Source organism: Chrysemys picta, chromosome 4 (assembly GCF_011386835.1).
Source record: "Chrysemys picta bellii isolate R12L10 chromosome 4, ASM1138683v2, whole genome shotgun sequence".
NCBI classification, from domain to species: Eukaryota; Metazoa; Chordata; order Testudines; family Emydidae; genus Chrysemys; species Chrysemys picta.
In genome coordinates, this window is record NC_088794.1 from 125,056,678 (window position 1) to 125,072,967 (window position 16,290).

A 16,290-nucleotide genomic window follows, 5' to 3' on the forward strand; every position below is an offset into this window, starting at 1 on the left:
GATAAATCAATCCCCGAGAGATCGATTTCTACCCTCCGATCCAGGCGGGTAGTGAAGACAAGCCCTTAGTCACTTAACTTTTTGGAGTGTGGGTCTTGACACCATTAGTCTTGACAATGAAATGAATTTTCTTTACATGGTTGTGCAAAGCTCATTGACATTTACCACCAGAAGTGCTTTCTCTCCAGAATGAAGTACTATCATTAGCACAACAAAGGTCTTGTCTATAAGGTGCATTACTCCACATCTGAGAGGTGTTAATTCTAGAGTGCACTAGGTTGTCACATACTAACCAGCCAATGTGAACCATGCTGATGCACATTAAAAGTTTTCTCATGTGTGTTAACATAATTCTGCTTTAAATGGGACTATGTTAATACACGCTAAGGAACTTTTAGTACGTGCCAGCAGGGTCAAACCAGGCCAGTTAATGTGCAACACACTAGAATTTACACATCTCTGGTGTGGACTAATGCTCTTATCAACAAACCCAAAAAGTGCTGATCTTGACCAATGTACTGTTACTAGATTCTAAATACTAGCTCAGGAGAAGCATCTGAACATGCATCAACAGTGAAGATCCTCAGTATTTTAAAATGTTACATTTATTATAGATAGAGATCCACATGTCCAATTAAAAATGCTTTTGAAATTTTTTCTAAAGCAAGTATTATTTAAAACCTATGGAGTGTTCCCCTAGCTAGTTTAATTAATACAGCCTCTTTCAATTTCATCTTGTCTCATCATTAGGAATAACATATCAACAAATTGCTATGAGAAATATAGACCTAGTTGTAAAGGTAGCATATTTGTACTGAACTGGTAACTGTCATCCTTCTGTAAATGTGTTTTTCTTCCAGTAAAATACAAATTGAAGAATTAATATTAATCTTCACACAGCTAATAATTTATTCTCTATAATTCAAACTTACATAATGCCAAGAAAGCATGCTTTGAGGCCATGAGAACTAGTACTCTCCGTAGGATATCCTTGTTAATAATATAGTTCTTTATGTGATACGTATGATGTTCTACACAGAATGTTAGCAATTCCAATATTAATGCCAAGAGCTGGGCTGTCTGAAAATCATCTATAAACAAAAAACAAAATGTTAACAAGAACATGAATTTAAGAATATTTAGGGCCTACTTTTCAGAAAGTGACTCCAAATTTGCAGATGCAATCAGATAACTAGATGCTTAAATGCCATTGTGCTCTCCTGCAACTAGTTTAGGTAAATAACTGGAAGCCACGATTAGACCTTTACAAAACAAATATACAATCCCTGGAGTGATTTGGTATTTTCACCAAAACCCAAAGTCTACACCTGAAAAGGTTTGCCAGGATTGTTCCACAAGCAAACACTCCTATACTATAGACACAGATTATATCCACAAAAAAAGGTGCCTTTGCCAGTATAGTTTATACCAATTTGGTGAGCAAAATAAACTAGACTAGTAAAAGCCCTGCTATGCCCACATAACTGCATCTATACTAGGGCTTTTGCCAGTATAGAAATGTTGTACCAAAAAGTCATCCCTAACTGACATTACTATACCAGCAAAAGTTTCTAATGTGGACCTAGCCTAAAGGAATTTGTTAAAAGGCAGGTAAGAGATTTTAAAAGTTAATGTTTTTTTTGTTTGTTTGTTTGCTGTTGTTTTTTAAAAGGTTTCTAGACTACACTAGATCAAAGATGAAATTATTGAAGAACCCATTAGAATGATAAGTTAAAGAACGAGAGAGAAAGAAATGGAAAATTTGAACTCAGATTTCTTCGTCTAAAAAAACGTAAAACTAGTTGATTTGAAACATAGTTGAGGTACAGACTCTTATAAGACCCAAAGACATATGAGACCCAAAGAAAAATAAAATACAATTTCAACATTTTCTGGAAGCTGGTTCAAAATTATATTTTATTTTTCTTTGTTGAATAGATGCATTTCAAAAGGAGTAACTGAAAAGCACACTTCCAATATTTTCACCTGGCTCTGAGTCACCTCTCTGGTTCAAATCAGACAACTCTTTTGAAATACTCTTATTCTGATTATGCAGCGTTTCAGACATCCTTTGACAGTTATTCTATTCTATGTACTACAATTCAATAGCCTTGGACATGACTGCCAACATTCACAGTAGTCTCACCTTTGCTAGGCTTCTCCTCTGTTGTGTTAGCCAGTAAGGGAGCTGTGAGAACATGCATACAATGTTTATAGAAGAAACCCAGGAATTCTGTCTTTTCAGTTTTCTAAAGGATAAAAAAATATATCATTAATATTTTAATATGAAAGTAACTTATATTACCAACAGCATTTTAACACACAAAAAACCCCAACCATACTTGAATTTGGGAATGCACTTACATTGGCTGTGGCCAGCATGTTTTCTGGATCAACTAAAGTACGAAGGAGACCCATGAGTTGTACTGCCCCTCCAAGTTCAGGATCTGTATCACAAATCATGTGTTCTATGATGAGGTTAATGAGTAAAATATCCTATTAGAGAAGATATAAAAATGAAGAGATTAGTTATGACTAAGAAAAACTAAAATTAAAAGGGACACTGTCAGGTCAAATTTGGCCCAAAACTAAGATTTTGTAAAATAAAAGATGTTAGGACAAAATTTAGGACTAAAAGAAATCGCTCCTTGAAATGTATTTTTAAAAATGCTCATGAAAACCTACTCTATTTGCATCTCTAATACTGATGCACTATACTCATCCATGAGAATCTTTCAGAGCAACTACAAATGGCAGATAAATAAAAAAGTTGGATAAAAAAAATAGACTAGTCTAAACTGAAAATACAAAGAAAGGTAAACAGCATAAATGGTGAGAAGGTACGTGCTTAAAATTCTTAAGTTGAATATATGATGTGCTTTATGGAATTTTTTTTTTTTTTAAATTAGGAGTTTTAACCTGAATGTCCTTTTAAAATACAACGCAAGGCCCTATTTCTGCAAACAAAACGGAACTCCTGAACTAAACGGGATTACTCACATGTGTAAAGTTACTCAAATGCTTAAATGTTTGCAGAATAGGAGTTCAAGAGTAAAAATTTCCATTCTTATAGGGTTACCATACGTCCGGATTTCCCCGGACATGTCCGGCTTTTTGGTCCCCAAATCCCCGTCCGGGGGGAACTGCCAAAAAGCCGGACATGTCCGGGGAAATAGGGAGGCTGGGAGCTCCGAATTTGTGTGTGTGGGTCGCCCGCTGTGACATCATCTCAGTGAGACACTTGGCTCCTGCCCAGGGCATGCTGGGGGCTGTAGTCCGGCCGGGCCTCACGCTCCAGGGAGAGGGGAGCAGCCGAGAACTACAACTCCCAGCGGCCCCTGCGACGCGACCAACCTGCCCCTGTGAGGCAGCAAGCTGTCTGGGGAGGGGGGGCGCGGGCCCCTGTCCTTTGGGTGGGGGGGTGTCTCTGGGCACCGCTCGGCAGCCATCGCAGGGCTGGGGGCCGCCCCCCAGGGGGGTTGTGGACGCCAGCGCGTTACGGGGAGCCGGCACTGTCCGGATTTGCGTCCCCCTGGGGCTGGAGCTGTGCCCCCGGCCCCAGGCACCAGTCACGTAGGGTTACCATACGTCCGTTTTTTCCCGGACATGTCAGGCTTTTCGGCAATCAAACCCCCGTCCGGGGGGAATTGCCAAAAAGCCGAACATGTCCGGGAAAAATACCGGACGGGCACTTCCTCTCCCGCGGCTGCTCTGCTCCTCCCCTGACTCAGACTTCGGCTCTGTTTAAGAGCCAAGCTGCCCGAGCCAGTGCTACCGGCTTCGGGCAGCCGCCATGCCTCCGGACCCCAAACCGCCGGCCGGGCACTTCCCTTCCCGGGCTCCAGCTGCTCTGCTCCGGCGGCACAGCAGCTGGAGCCTGGGAGGGGAAGTGCCCGGCTGGGGGCGCAGGGTCCGGAGGCATAGAGGCTGCCCGAAGCCCGAGCGCTTCCCCAGCACAGCTGGAGCCTGGGAGGGGAAGCGCCCAGCCGGGGGCGCAGGGTCTGGAGGCTGCCCGGCAAACCGTGAAGCCGGTAGCACTTGGGCAGCCCTTTTCGCGTGGCTGGGAGGGAGGAGGGGGAGTTAGGGCGGGGACTTTGGGGAATGGGCGGAGTTGGGGCGGGCGGGTGTGGGGGAAGGGGCGGGACCAGGGCCCCGTGGAGTGTCCTTTTTTTTTAATTTTTTAAATATGGTAACCCTAATTCTTATATAATCCCTTAGTGCTTGCATGTCCTATTACCAGCAACAGCAGGACCATCTGGAAATTGAGACATCTGTCAATGGGTTAAGGCCCTGATTCTGCATACACTTATGTACATGCTTTACTTTTACACAGCTGAGTAGTCAACTGAAGACAAAGGGTCAACTCACAAATAAAATTAAGCAAATTTATGTTAGCAGGATCAGGGCTTTAGTTTATAACTTGTCTTCCATATTTGTAGGAGGTTTTCCATACAGAAACAAAATTAGCTGTACAATATGAAAGTAAGCTATTTCCTGAAACAAAACAAGTTTTAAAAGGAACTTGAAACACTGGATATTTCTACTAAACTGGCCAAATATGAACTAAAAATATTTTAGTTATCCCACTATTTATTACGGTCTTAAGCCACCAATACAGAAATTAAATAGAGCTATGATCAGAATCATCTTAAATTACCATGCAAATAAAAGGTAGTACAATTTATTTATTTGTTTAGCTAACACAAAAAAGATTATGGGAGACAGGTATATAAAGCACCTAAAAATATATACCAAGCATATTAGATCCAGAATACATTTTTAAACAGCTATGGGTTCATTTTTTATTCAAAATTCCATCTTTCTATGGCTTTCAGTTTCCTTCTTTGCTCTTTACAGTTACTTTAGTCCAGCCCCAATTCTATAGCTGTTCACTAATACACTATCTTACTTAAATTAAAGAGCTTCTGTTTATTATATTGTACAAGCAAATTCCTAATATATCATTCAAGGATTCATTTAAGTGCTATTAAATATTGAACTGTTTCACATTTCTTAACAATTCTTGAAACTGACATCTCTTGCATCCCTAAATTTCTGATCCTATAATCCAAAGTATTTTAGAGAACTTGGCTTGCTAAATACATTACAAAAACAAAGTTTTTTTAATGTATTTTTTCAAGTAAAAAAAATCTCTGGATGCATATTAAAAATGACAGTTGTTGCAAGAGGTTTATTACAAAAATGAAGAAAGTAAACAAAAAGCTTAAAATTTACTAGGGCTGTTGATTAATCGCACGTAACTCACGTGATTAACTCAAAAAAATTAATCGTGATTAATTGCACTGTTAAACAATAGAATACCAATTGAAATGTATTAAATATTTTGGATATTTTTCTACATTTTCATATATATATATATATATATATATATATATATAGTATTCTGTGTTGTAATTTAAATCAAAGTGTATATTATTTTTATTACAAATATTTGCACTGTAAAAATGCTAAACAAAAGAAATAGTATTCCTCAATTCACCTCATACGAGTACTGTAGTGCAATCTCTATTATGAAAGTGTAACTTACAAAACGTAAATTTTTGTGTGTGTTCCATAAGTGCACTCAAAAACAAAACAATGTAAAACTTCAGAACCTACAAGTCCACTCAGTCCTACTTCTTGTTCAGCCAATTGCTAAGGGCTGGTCCACACTAACCCCCCAGTTCGAACTAAGATACGCAACTTCAGCTACGTGAATAACGTAGCTGAAGTCGAAGTACCTTAGTTCGAACTACAAGGTACTTACCGCGGGTCCACATGCGGCAGGCAGGTTCCCCCGTCGACTCAGAGTACTCCTCTCGCGGAGCAGGAGTACCGGTGTCGACGGCGAGCACTTCCAGGATCGATTTATCACATCTAGACAAGACGCGATAAATCGATCCCAGAAGATCGATTGCTTACCGCCGAACCCAGAGGTAAGTATAGACGTACCCTAAGACAAACAAGTTTATTTACATTTACAGGAAATAACGCTGCCCTCTTCTTATTTACAATGTCACCAGAAAGTGAGAAGAGGCATTTGCATGGCACTTTTGTAGCTGGCATTGCAAGGTATTTATGTGCGGGATATCTAAACATTTGTATGCCACTTCATGCTTCGGCCACCATTCTAAAGGACATGTTTCCATGCTGATGATGCTTGTTAAAAAAATAATGTGTTAATTAAATTTGTGACTGAACTCCTTGGGGGGGAATTGTATGTCCCCAGCTCTATTTTACCTACATTCTTCCATATATTTCATGTTATAGCAGTCTTGGATGATGATGCAGCACATGTTGTTCTTAAAATGAGCACTTTTACTGCAGATTAGACTAAACGCAAAAAAGGTACCAATGTGAGATTTCTAAAAATAGCTACAGCACTCGACCCAAAGCTTAAGAATCTGAAGTGCCTTCCAAAATCTAAGCGAGACAAGGTGTGTAGCATGCTTTCAGAAGTCTTAAAAGAGCAACACTGATGTGGAAATTACAGAACCCGAACCACCGAAAAAAGAAAATCAACCTTCTGCTGGTGGCATCTGACTCAGATAATGAAAATGAACATGTGTCGGTCCGCACTGCTTTGGATTGTTATTGAGCAGAACCTTTGTCATCAACATGCACGCATGTCCTCTGGAATGGTGGTTGAAGCATGAAGGGACACATGAAGCTTTAGCGCATCTGGAATGTAAATATCTTGTGAGGCTGGCTACAACAGTGCCATGAGAATGCCTGATCTCACTTTCAGGTGACATTGTAAACAAGAAGCGGGTAGCATTACCTCCTGCAAATGTAAACAAACTTGTTTGTCTGAGCACCTGGCTGAACAAGAAGTAGGACTGAGTGGACTTGCAGGCTCTAAAATTTTACACTGTTTTATTCTTGAATGCAGGTTTTTTGGTACATAATTCTACATTTGTAAGTTCAACTTTCATGATAAAGAGATTGCACTACAATACTCGTATTAGGTGAATTGAAAAATACTATTTCTTTTGTTTTTTACAGTGCAATTACTTGTAATAAAAAATAAATATAAAGTGAACCCTGTACACTTTATATTCTGTGTTGTAACTGAAATCAATATATTTGAAAATGTAAAAAACATCCAAAAATATTTAAATAAATGGTATTCTGTTATTGTTTAACAGTGCGATTAATCGTGATTAATTTTTTAAATCGCTTGACAGCCCTAAAATATACACATCAATTGGTGCACTCCAATAAGCAACTTGGCAGGGTAGAAAAGTTACTTTTTGTTTAAACACCCCAATCCTGTAAGTACTTAAGAATGTGCCCAGGCCCCATTGGACTGCTCATACACTTAAAGTTAAGGAACATGACTAGGTGTTTGCAGGACTGGAGTCCAAGAAGGCTATGCAAATGAGGAAATATGGTCATCTTTCCAAATATGAAAGATTAATAGATAAAATAGGGTAAGCTGTAGTTTATATAATTGTGTTGTGATTAATATTATTATTGTAAATACTACCATGATGGGTACGAGAGAGAACCTTCCAACCATAGTTTTTTTGTTTGTTTGTTTTTAAAGGAAAGGTTCTAGAAAACTATTTCAAATCCACACTTGTCAAATGAATAAATCCTACTTTATGAGTTGTCACTAATAGAGACAAATATGAACCTTCTAAAAAAAGCTTTAGAGGACCTCCTACTTACATCATCATTCTGTTGAGCTTCCTGCATAACAAACTCTCGTACCATGGATGGATTGTACTCAACCAAATATGAGAATATATCAGTAGCTGCACTTCGCACTTGTGCATCATCCATACCCTGGAAAGTCAAGTAAAACTGTTTAAGTACTTTAAAGAACAAAAATCGTTGTACTTGAAAGGCATAACAGTAGTTTTTTAAATGAGCAGAAGCAATTTCAGAAATCATAGTTCTGTCTGAATTTTTATTATTATTAACTATTACTGTTACAAGTAATAACTAAAGTCACCATATATAAGAGATGACGGCTCCCCTCCACCGTTTTTTTTTCTGGTTTAATTGATAGCTTTGTATGCAATCAGTTGAACAGTTTCCCTGGTTTATTGGTCATAGCCCTGTTTTAGTTTGAACACAGAAACAGACCAGAAAAAGGAATAAAGATTGGGGGGAAAATTGCAAATTCACAAAAACTGCTAGGGGGACTTAGTGATGTAATACCTAAAACTACTTTAATTTTTTTTTTTTTTTAAAGTGGACTGAATTTCAAGATGACAGTATCCCTTTCAGACAAAACAAATCACTAAAGTACTTCAGAAAGCCATGACACTGCAGTGTTGCTGTAACTACTTTTTAAATAATTATCTTTACTGAAATGAAAAAAATATAACTGTTACAACAAATATTTACAAAGAGTCATTTCAAAAAAATACATATTGCATTAACTTACTAGGATGACTTCTAGTGCTGGCAGTATACCCATATTAGACAATGTTTTGAAAAAAGCATCTCTGTTTTGAGGTTGCAATGTTTGAGAAAATGCACAGAACTCTTTGAGAAAGTTTACCTGAAACGTAGAAAACAACATGCTAGTGATTAACAAAATTCAGACAATGAATAGTCACTTCATGAATATTTTACAAATGCTTACCAATTCTTGTCTTTTCTCCTCATCTGTGGCTTCATCTGTTAATTGTGCAAACAATTCTGTCAGAAATTTTTCATCTTCCTACAAAAGTAAGATAATGCCATGTGTTTATTTGACAATACTGAAGCTAACCCTCATAATATTAACTCCCCAAAGCCATGCCTCCTGCATTTTATACCACTGTGCATGCACAGAATTTATGTCCGGCACAGAATTTTGTATTTTCTGTGCAGAAAAAAAAACTCTGCCCAAAAGTGCTGCGGTTCCACCTTTTGCCCACCAGAGGCCACTGTGGTGCCAGAACAGATAGCTGCGGCTGACCAGCAGCTGGCTGTGTTCAGCACAGCACCCTGCCCCAAGCCGCTGCACTGCTTCTAAGGGGAGAGGGAAATAAGTTTCTGTATTGTAGTTTAGATGTATTACTCAAAGTTCTCTATTAATTTGCCTAGTAAGGAATTTGTCAAAAAAAAGACCAAACACTTGGGAAATCTATTTTTGTCTGTATTAGACAGATATTTTGAAATAAATTACCAAAATAATTGAAACTAGTGTGATATTATATATGCATAAATTTGCAGAATTTTAAAATATTGTGCACAGAATTTTTAATTTTTTGGCACAGAATTTCCCCAAGAGTAATTTTAAAGGGAAAATACAGTTGTATTGTATTTTCCCTTTAATTTGTAACATGTTAATCAACTTTCCACTTAATACACGTAACTAATGGAAGACATGTTGTGATCGGTGCAATCTATACGAGGGCTGAAGGACCGATCAATCAAGGTGACATGTAACTGACTAGGTGTCCTTTCCTTGCTGCTGTTATATGCAATTTTCTTTCCTAGGTTCATTTGATTTTCTTTCCAATTGTGGTATATCTTATGTTGTCATCTGTCAGTCTTCTCTTTTCCTTGTCTCTCTCAATCCGCAAATCTCCCCACATTATATTGTCTGATTATCACCCCTCTATTCGGTCTCTCCCCTCCCCCCAAAAATCGTTCTCTATCTGACTCTGTCTCAATATCACGTTTAAAAAAAAAAAAAAAAAAAAACAAACACACTACCCTGATCAATCACTCTCTCCTATCCATATCATCCACTCAAACAGGGCCTGGAAATTTTACCAGAGACCTTAAAATAACTATACCCAGTAGCTTAAGAATGATACGAGAGGAAAGGAAGAGTTCAACACCAAGATTTTGGGAAAGGGGCGAATGCTGAAAACCAAATGAAAATTATTAGATTCTTATCAATTCCACTGCTGCTCACAAGGTTCTTAATGGCAGCAGTCAAGATTGATTAACGTTCATGCTGCTGAAGCTTAGCAAAGCTATGAGCAGCAGCAAGCACACTAGAGCAGGGGTAGGCAACCTGCGGCACGCGAGCTGATTTTCAGTGGCACTCACACTGCCCGGGTCTTGGCCACTGGTCCAGGGGCCTCTGCATTTTAAATTAAGCTTCTTAAACATTTTAAAAACCTTATTTACTTTACATACAACAATAGTTTAGTTATATATTATAGACTTCTAGAAAGAGACCTTCTAAAAAACGTTAAAATGTATTACTGGCACGCGAAACCTTAAATTAGAGTGAATAAATGAAGACTCGGCACCCCACTTCTGAAAGGTTGCCGACCCCTGCTATATTGTAATACATACAGAGAGGGTTATAGAGTTATGGTTGCATATGCAACTTTTAGCACTTAGGGTAAAATTTTCAAAATGCCTCTCTGATTTAGGCCCAAATCTCATTTTCAAAAGTGATTTAGGAGACTAAATCTCATAACTTTCAATGAAAATGAAAACCCGTCCAACCCCACCGCTGCCCGGCTGGCTCAGGGACGTCAGGGACACGGCTCCCTCCTGGACTGTTGCAGTGCCAGAAAAGGGGAGAGGAGAGTGGGAGCATGAGGCGGCAGCAGGGCCATGCAAAGAGGGGGGCCAGTTGCGACTCGCGGTGCCTTGCACCAGTCCAGGCCCCCCTTTTAAAGTCCAGGGGCCAGGAGAGTCGCACAAGCCACTCATGCAGCATCTGGGAACCCTAACGCAGCTGCTTCCCAGAGCCCAGTCCCCCCACTGCTCCCTGAGCCCCGTGGGCAAGGGCTTCGGAACTCACATCCAAGATCACCGAGGTGCCTTTCCACTGCCCCACGGGAAGAATCCCTGGCCGGCGGCTGCCTGCCCTTCCTGGTGGAAATCCCTGTCGGAGAGCAGCGGGCTGAGCGGGGCCGGCGGCCGGGACCTCGGCTGGCAGCAGCGTGCCATTAAAAGTCAGCTCGCGTGCCACCTTTGGCACCCGTGCCGTAGGTTGCCAACCCCTGCAATATAGTATTCTTTGATCGCATACTATATCTACTTCCTAGCAGCTAGGATCATCTGGGTATATTCCACAGAGTCAACTGCCTGCCACTGCAAAGGCCTCATGCATTGGTGGTATCTTAATCTCTTCTGTTCTCTGCTTGTGGCACACTGTTTAGTCTCATGAGTACTGGCATGCTTTAGTCTAACCCAAGTAACTGGGTTCAAAATGAAGGTAACGGAGCAAAATGTAATTACCTGTGATACACAAATGGCCAGAGTAGATCTAATAATGGTACCTTCTGTTCTGAAAATTTATGAAACTGTATTGCAAATATAATATACAATTTCCCCCTCAAACCTCTGTTAAACACAGTGTTTTCTGTGGATGAGATTTTTTCAAAAGCTCTCAACCATGGTCTAACCCTACTCCCATTTAAGTCATTGTAGAGTTAAGATAAGAATGAGTGCTTTTGAAAAATCCCATCCTATGGTATGCATACAAATCCTGTATCTGACGTGCACAATAAGCTGCTGTTATTATAACAGAAGAACTTGCTGGAAAAATATAGGCCACCTGTGACTGTAACTCAATTAGCTTTGTGGTTACAGCTCAGCCCATTAAATGCACTTAACAAAGGGTGTGTTGCTGGCTGAAAGCAACACTGGTATGCATTGCTCACAATATTTGTATTATATTATATATAAAAGCACCTTATAGAAAACTGATATATAAAAGCTAAGTGAAAGATAAAACAGTTACCTACCTTTTGTAACTGCTGTTCAAGATGTGTTGCTCATGTCCATTCCAAGTAGGCGTGTGCATACTGCGTGTGCCATTGTCAGAAGGTTTTTCCCTTGCGGTACCCATCGGCCGTGAAGCCCCCTGGAATGGCGCCTACATGACCGTGTATATAGGTCCTTGCCGACCCGCCGCCTCTTCGGTTCCTTCTTGCCAGATACTCCGACAGAGGGGAGGCAGGTGGGTCTTGGAATGGACATGAGCAACATGGTTGTACAATTATAGCACTCAGTGGGACTATGCTGAAAGTTAAGCTTGTACATTAAGCTTCTGGAAGATTGCAGCAGCTTTTCTTAGCCTTTTGGCATCTTATAAAGTCTGTGCAGAGACTGAGCTAAGGTCTCCTGCAAAGTCCTCACTGTAGCCCACTGTACTTTTCACTACACAGTTAACATTAGAAATGTACCTATGTGCAGCTCAGACTTCCTTAGCTATATATTTCATGAACTTTAGCAAAAAATCTCATACAAAATACATTGCATATGCTCCATATGCAGTTTTCAAAGGCATGACAAATTGTCAAATTAAATGCAATTTTCCCTGCTGGAACATTTTAACACACTTCTCAATTAGGGCTATTTCTGTGAAACAAAATTAACTTTCAACGTCTATCCACTTCACAGCTGTGGAAAAACAGACAAGAACCAACCCCTCACTCAAAAAAACAAAACCCTATTCTCCCTGCTTTCTTCATATTCCCTTTTGGTCTGAGGCTTGGTCTACACTAAACCCCCAAATCGAACTAAGGTACGCAACTTCAGCTACGTGAATAACGTAGCTGAAGTCGACGTACCTTAGTTCGAACTTACCGCGGTCCAGACCCGGCAGGCAGGCTCCCCCGTCGACTCCGCGTACTCCTCGCGGCGAGCAGGATTACCGGAGTCGACGGGGAGCACTTCTGAGTTCGATTTATCGCATCCAGACAAGACGCGATAAATCGAACCCAGAAGTTCGATTGCCTGCCGCCGAACCAGCGCGTAAGTATAGACAAGCCCTGAGATAACTTCTGGAAGATTTCAGCCCAAAAGGTGAAAATTTAATAAAGTTACAAGCAAATAAGTTCCTAGAACAGAAACGGTGTATCAGCCTTAAGTATAGTGCTATTGTTGCTGCTCCTGTTGTAATATTGCACCTGCTTTATATAACCCTTCCCTTCCCTCCCACATAGAATGTCAGGGTTGGAAGGGACCGCCAGAGGTCATCTAGTCCAACCCCCTGCTCAAAGCAAAACCAATCCCTAGACAGATTTTTGCCCCAGATCCCTAAATGGCCCCCTTAAGGATTGAACTCACAACCCTGGGTTTAGCAGGCCAATGCTCAAACCACTTAGCTATCCCTCCCCCAATCCGACACAAGTTTGTGATATATATTAAAGTGCCCTCATCCCCTTGATCTTGAGCTATCCTCCTTCACACAGGTCTTTTAATATACTATTGATAAGTAATTTCCCCCTTAAGACATTTCTCCATTATCATTTAGGCATAGCTTTGGTAGTAACAGGAACCCATCATATTTTCAAGATGGCATACACATCCAAACTATTTCTGCAGCATGGAAGAAAGAATAAACTAAGTTCTGATACCACCAATATACAACAACACTTGCATGTATCATTTCACTAAACCATTTCCCATTGGAAAACTGCCCTCATTTACTTTAGTGCAGCAGATAATTTGCATGGTAAACTGCTCTGTAAAATGCATTTCAAAATGCAAATAAATTAAACCTGGCATTTCTGAGCCTACTGCTGCAGCATGCATCCTTCTGAGACAGTCTAATTTCAACTTGATGCGCTTCCTTTAATATCTGGACAAAATCGCTAAACTTCTCTAACTCAGTTCCCCCCAAATCACCTACAGATAATATATACTCACATCACAATGGTGCTGCAAAACAAATTAACATCTGTAAAGCACTTTCAAAATAAAGAGCAGAATATTGCTATTACTACATGTGGATCTGGTAGCAGGATGATGCACTCTGAGAATAAACATACATGTACAGAATCTTGTATTTATTCCACCCTTTTTAAAAGACTGGCTTAAACAAAAATAATTGCTTTGTTTGAAAACTGATCTAGAAGTATAATAAAGGAAAACTACAATATAGTAAGGCCATGCACTCAACATCCCAAATAGCTCCTCCCCTTCTATTAAATTCTTCAGATCCCTAGAAAACACAAATCAGACTCCAAGTGAGCCCAACAACAGGCTTTATTCAGGCAACATTATAAACATCACAGGAGCTTGCTGGCACACAGAACCAGCCAATAATGGGGGTCAAGTAAATGGTGTTTACTCACTCTATGGCGCAGTTTTGCAAGGGTTTTTTTTAAATTTTATAATACAAAGGGATAGGACTGATGGCCTCCAATGGGAGAAGAAATGTATAAAATAATATTTTTAAGTTGCAAAAGAGCGTCACAAAGTAAAAACACCACTTACTTGTCTTCCCCCCATTCTCAAAATTAGTCAGCTCCAGGTTCCAGTGAGGGTTTTTTTTGGTAGTTGTGATATCACTAGAATAGGGCATGCTGGTACACCAAGCTTGTTGGCAGTTAGGAGGGGATGAAAAAGAAAATGGGGGGAAAAAAAACAGAACGAATTTAAATTCAATTATGTGCTGAATGCCTTTCTTACACCACCTACACAGGCCAAGGATAGGCTTGGCAAAACTTTTTTTTTTTTTTTTATAATTTTAATAGGTATTTTTGTTTATTTTAAATTTATAAAAATAAAAAAGCTTAAAGTGTTCACAGTTGTGCAAAATTATGGGTTTTAAGATTTTTTTTAATTGATTTTAATTTTCTTGATTGTGGGAAGTTACGGGGGGAGTCAAGTAATTATGTAATGACAGTAGATACTGAGATTCAAAATGTTAAAGTTTTATAACCATTGACAAATTGTGTTCTAACATCATTTGTCAAAGTAAATAGCCTTAAATCCAAGGAGCATTCTTCTTACTTTGTGTATCTGTACATTTTGGTCATCATCTACGGAAATACTTTTTATCAGTTTGTGTGGTGAAACTGACACTTACTGATAAAAATCTAATTCTTCCAACCGTATAGTCCTGCCTACCCACCACACAAGACTGGTGTCCCCGCTCACCCAAGCCCTGACTGATCCCTGCACGCTGGAACCCTGCCCTGTACCCACCCCCGCTGGAGCCCACCTCCCCCCGGGCGGGGCTGGCATTGCCCCACCACACTACATAACTGCCAAATATTATTGTTGTATCAACGCATAAATAATACAGTAACTCCTCACTTAACGCTGTAGTTATGTTCCTGAAAAATGCGACTAAGTGAAACAATGTTAAGCAAATCCAATTTCCCCATAAGAATGAATGTAAATAGGGGATTAGATTCCAGGGAAATTTATTTTTTGCCATACAGTACAGTACTATAGTTGGGAGGTGCTCCACCTGACCCCACACAGGCACAGCCCACTGGCACTGGAGACAATGAGGCAGGCAAGGAGGTTGAAGGTGCTGTAGACTAGGAGAAGCACGTTGCACAGAGGCAGCTTCCCCTTCTCTGCAAGCACCAGGGGCGGTGGGCTTCAACCCTTGGCCCACCCACTCCACCCCTTCCCCCAAGCCCCCACCCTTAACCCGCCTCTTCTTCACCCCCTTTACTCCGCACGCTGCATCCTCGCTCCTCCCTCCCCCCGCCTCCTGCCCGCGGCAATCAGCTGGCTTGCAGCGTTCAGGAGGCAGGGGGTGGGGGGAGGGGAGAGAGGAGCGAGTACATGGCATGCGGGCTCCTCTTCCCTCCCCTGCCTCCTGAACACCGTAAGCCAGCTGACTGCCATGAGCAAGAGGCAGGGGAAAGAGGGGGGAGGTGCGCCACGTCCTCGCTCCTCCCCCCTAAACAATGCAAGCCAACTGATTGCTGTGGTCAGGAGGGAGGGGGGAGGAGCGAGGACTCCATGCGCAGAATCCCCCCTGCCTCCTGCCCACGGCAATCAGCTGGTTTGCGGCGTTCAGGAGGCAGGGGGAGCCTGCGCGCCAAGTCCTCGCTCCTGCCCCCTCCCTCCTGAATGCCACAAGCCAGCTGATTGCCGCAGGCAGGAGGCGGGGGAGGAGGGAGAAGATGCTGATCCATGGGGTCTGCCAGCAGGCAGGAGGCACTGGGAGGGGGGGAGGGGCGGCGCATACGGGAGCTGGTGGGGGGGCTGCCAGCTGTGGACAAAGCAGGCAGCCAAACAACATTATAATGAAGCACTGCACAACTTTAAATGGAGCATGTTCTGTAATTGAGCAGGGACATAAGATCAAAACAATGTTAAGCGAGAGGACATTAAGTGGGGAGTTACTGTACAGCCAAGGTCCCATCATACCACCAGTCCTGTATTATTACCTCGGCAAATTTGGCAGCCATTCAAATGCTAATACCTTATCTGTTCAGCTTGTTTCTACCAATATTCCTCTATGCAGGCCCAGAATAAAGAAAGGTAGTCTTATAACTACTTTCTAGAATGGCAAAGTCCAGCTACCCACTCTCTGGGCTGGCGTAACTGGACAATTTTTGAATAGCTGTCAAAATCTATTTGCAAAGAAATACAAGATTGTGGATGGAAACATGGAGGAGA

The 16,290-nt window shown here is 41.0% G+C and overlaps 1 protein-coding gene across 8 annotated transcripts in view; it reads right to left on the reverse strand.

Moving 5' to 3' along the window:
• PPP4R3A (protein phosphatase 4 regulatory subunit 3A) overlaps nucleotides 1-16,290 on the reverse strand; it is an 80,088-nt gene that overhangs the window by 11,944 nt on the left and 51,854 nt on the right. For 6 of the 8 annotated variants that reach the window (XM_065593512.1, XM_065593513.1, XM_005285408.5 and 3 more), the window contains 6 exons: nucleotides 8,600-8,677; nucleotides 8,399-8,515; nucleotides 7,675-7,791; nucleotides 2,365-2,496; nucleotides 2,147-2,249; nucleotides 933-1,091 (listed from right to left, as the gene is read on the reverse strand). In XM_065593512.1, the coding sequence (XP_065449584.1) occupies nucleotides 933-1,091; nucleotides 2,147-2,249; nucleotides 2,365-2,496; nucleotides 7,675-7,791; nucleotides 8,399-8,515; nucleotides 8,600-8,677 (706 nt within the window). The remainder of the gene's footprint in view (nucleotides 1-932; nucleotides 1,092-2,146; nucleotides 2,250-2,364; nucleotides 2,497-7,674; nucleotides 7,792-8,398; nucleotides 8,516-8,599; nucleotides 8,678-16,290) is intronic. The other 2 variants (XM_024103158.3, XM_042858616.2) reach the window with 2 other exon arrangements.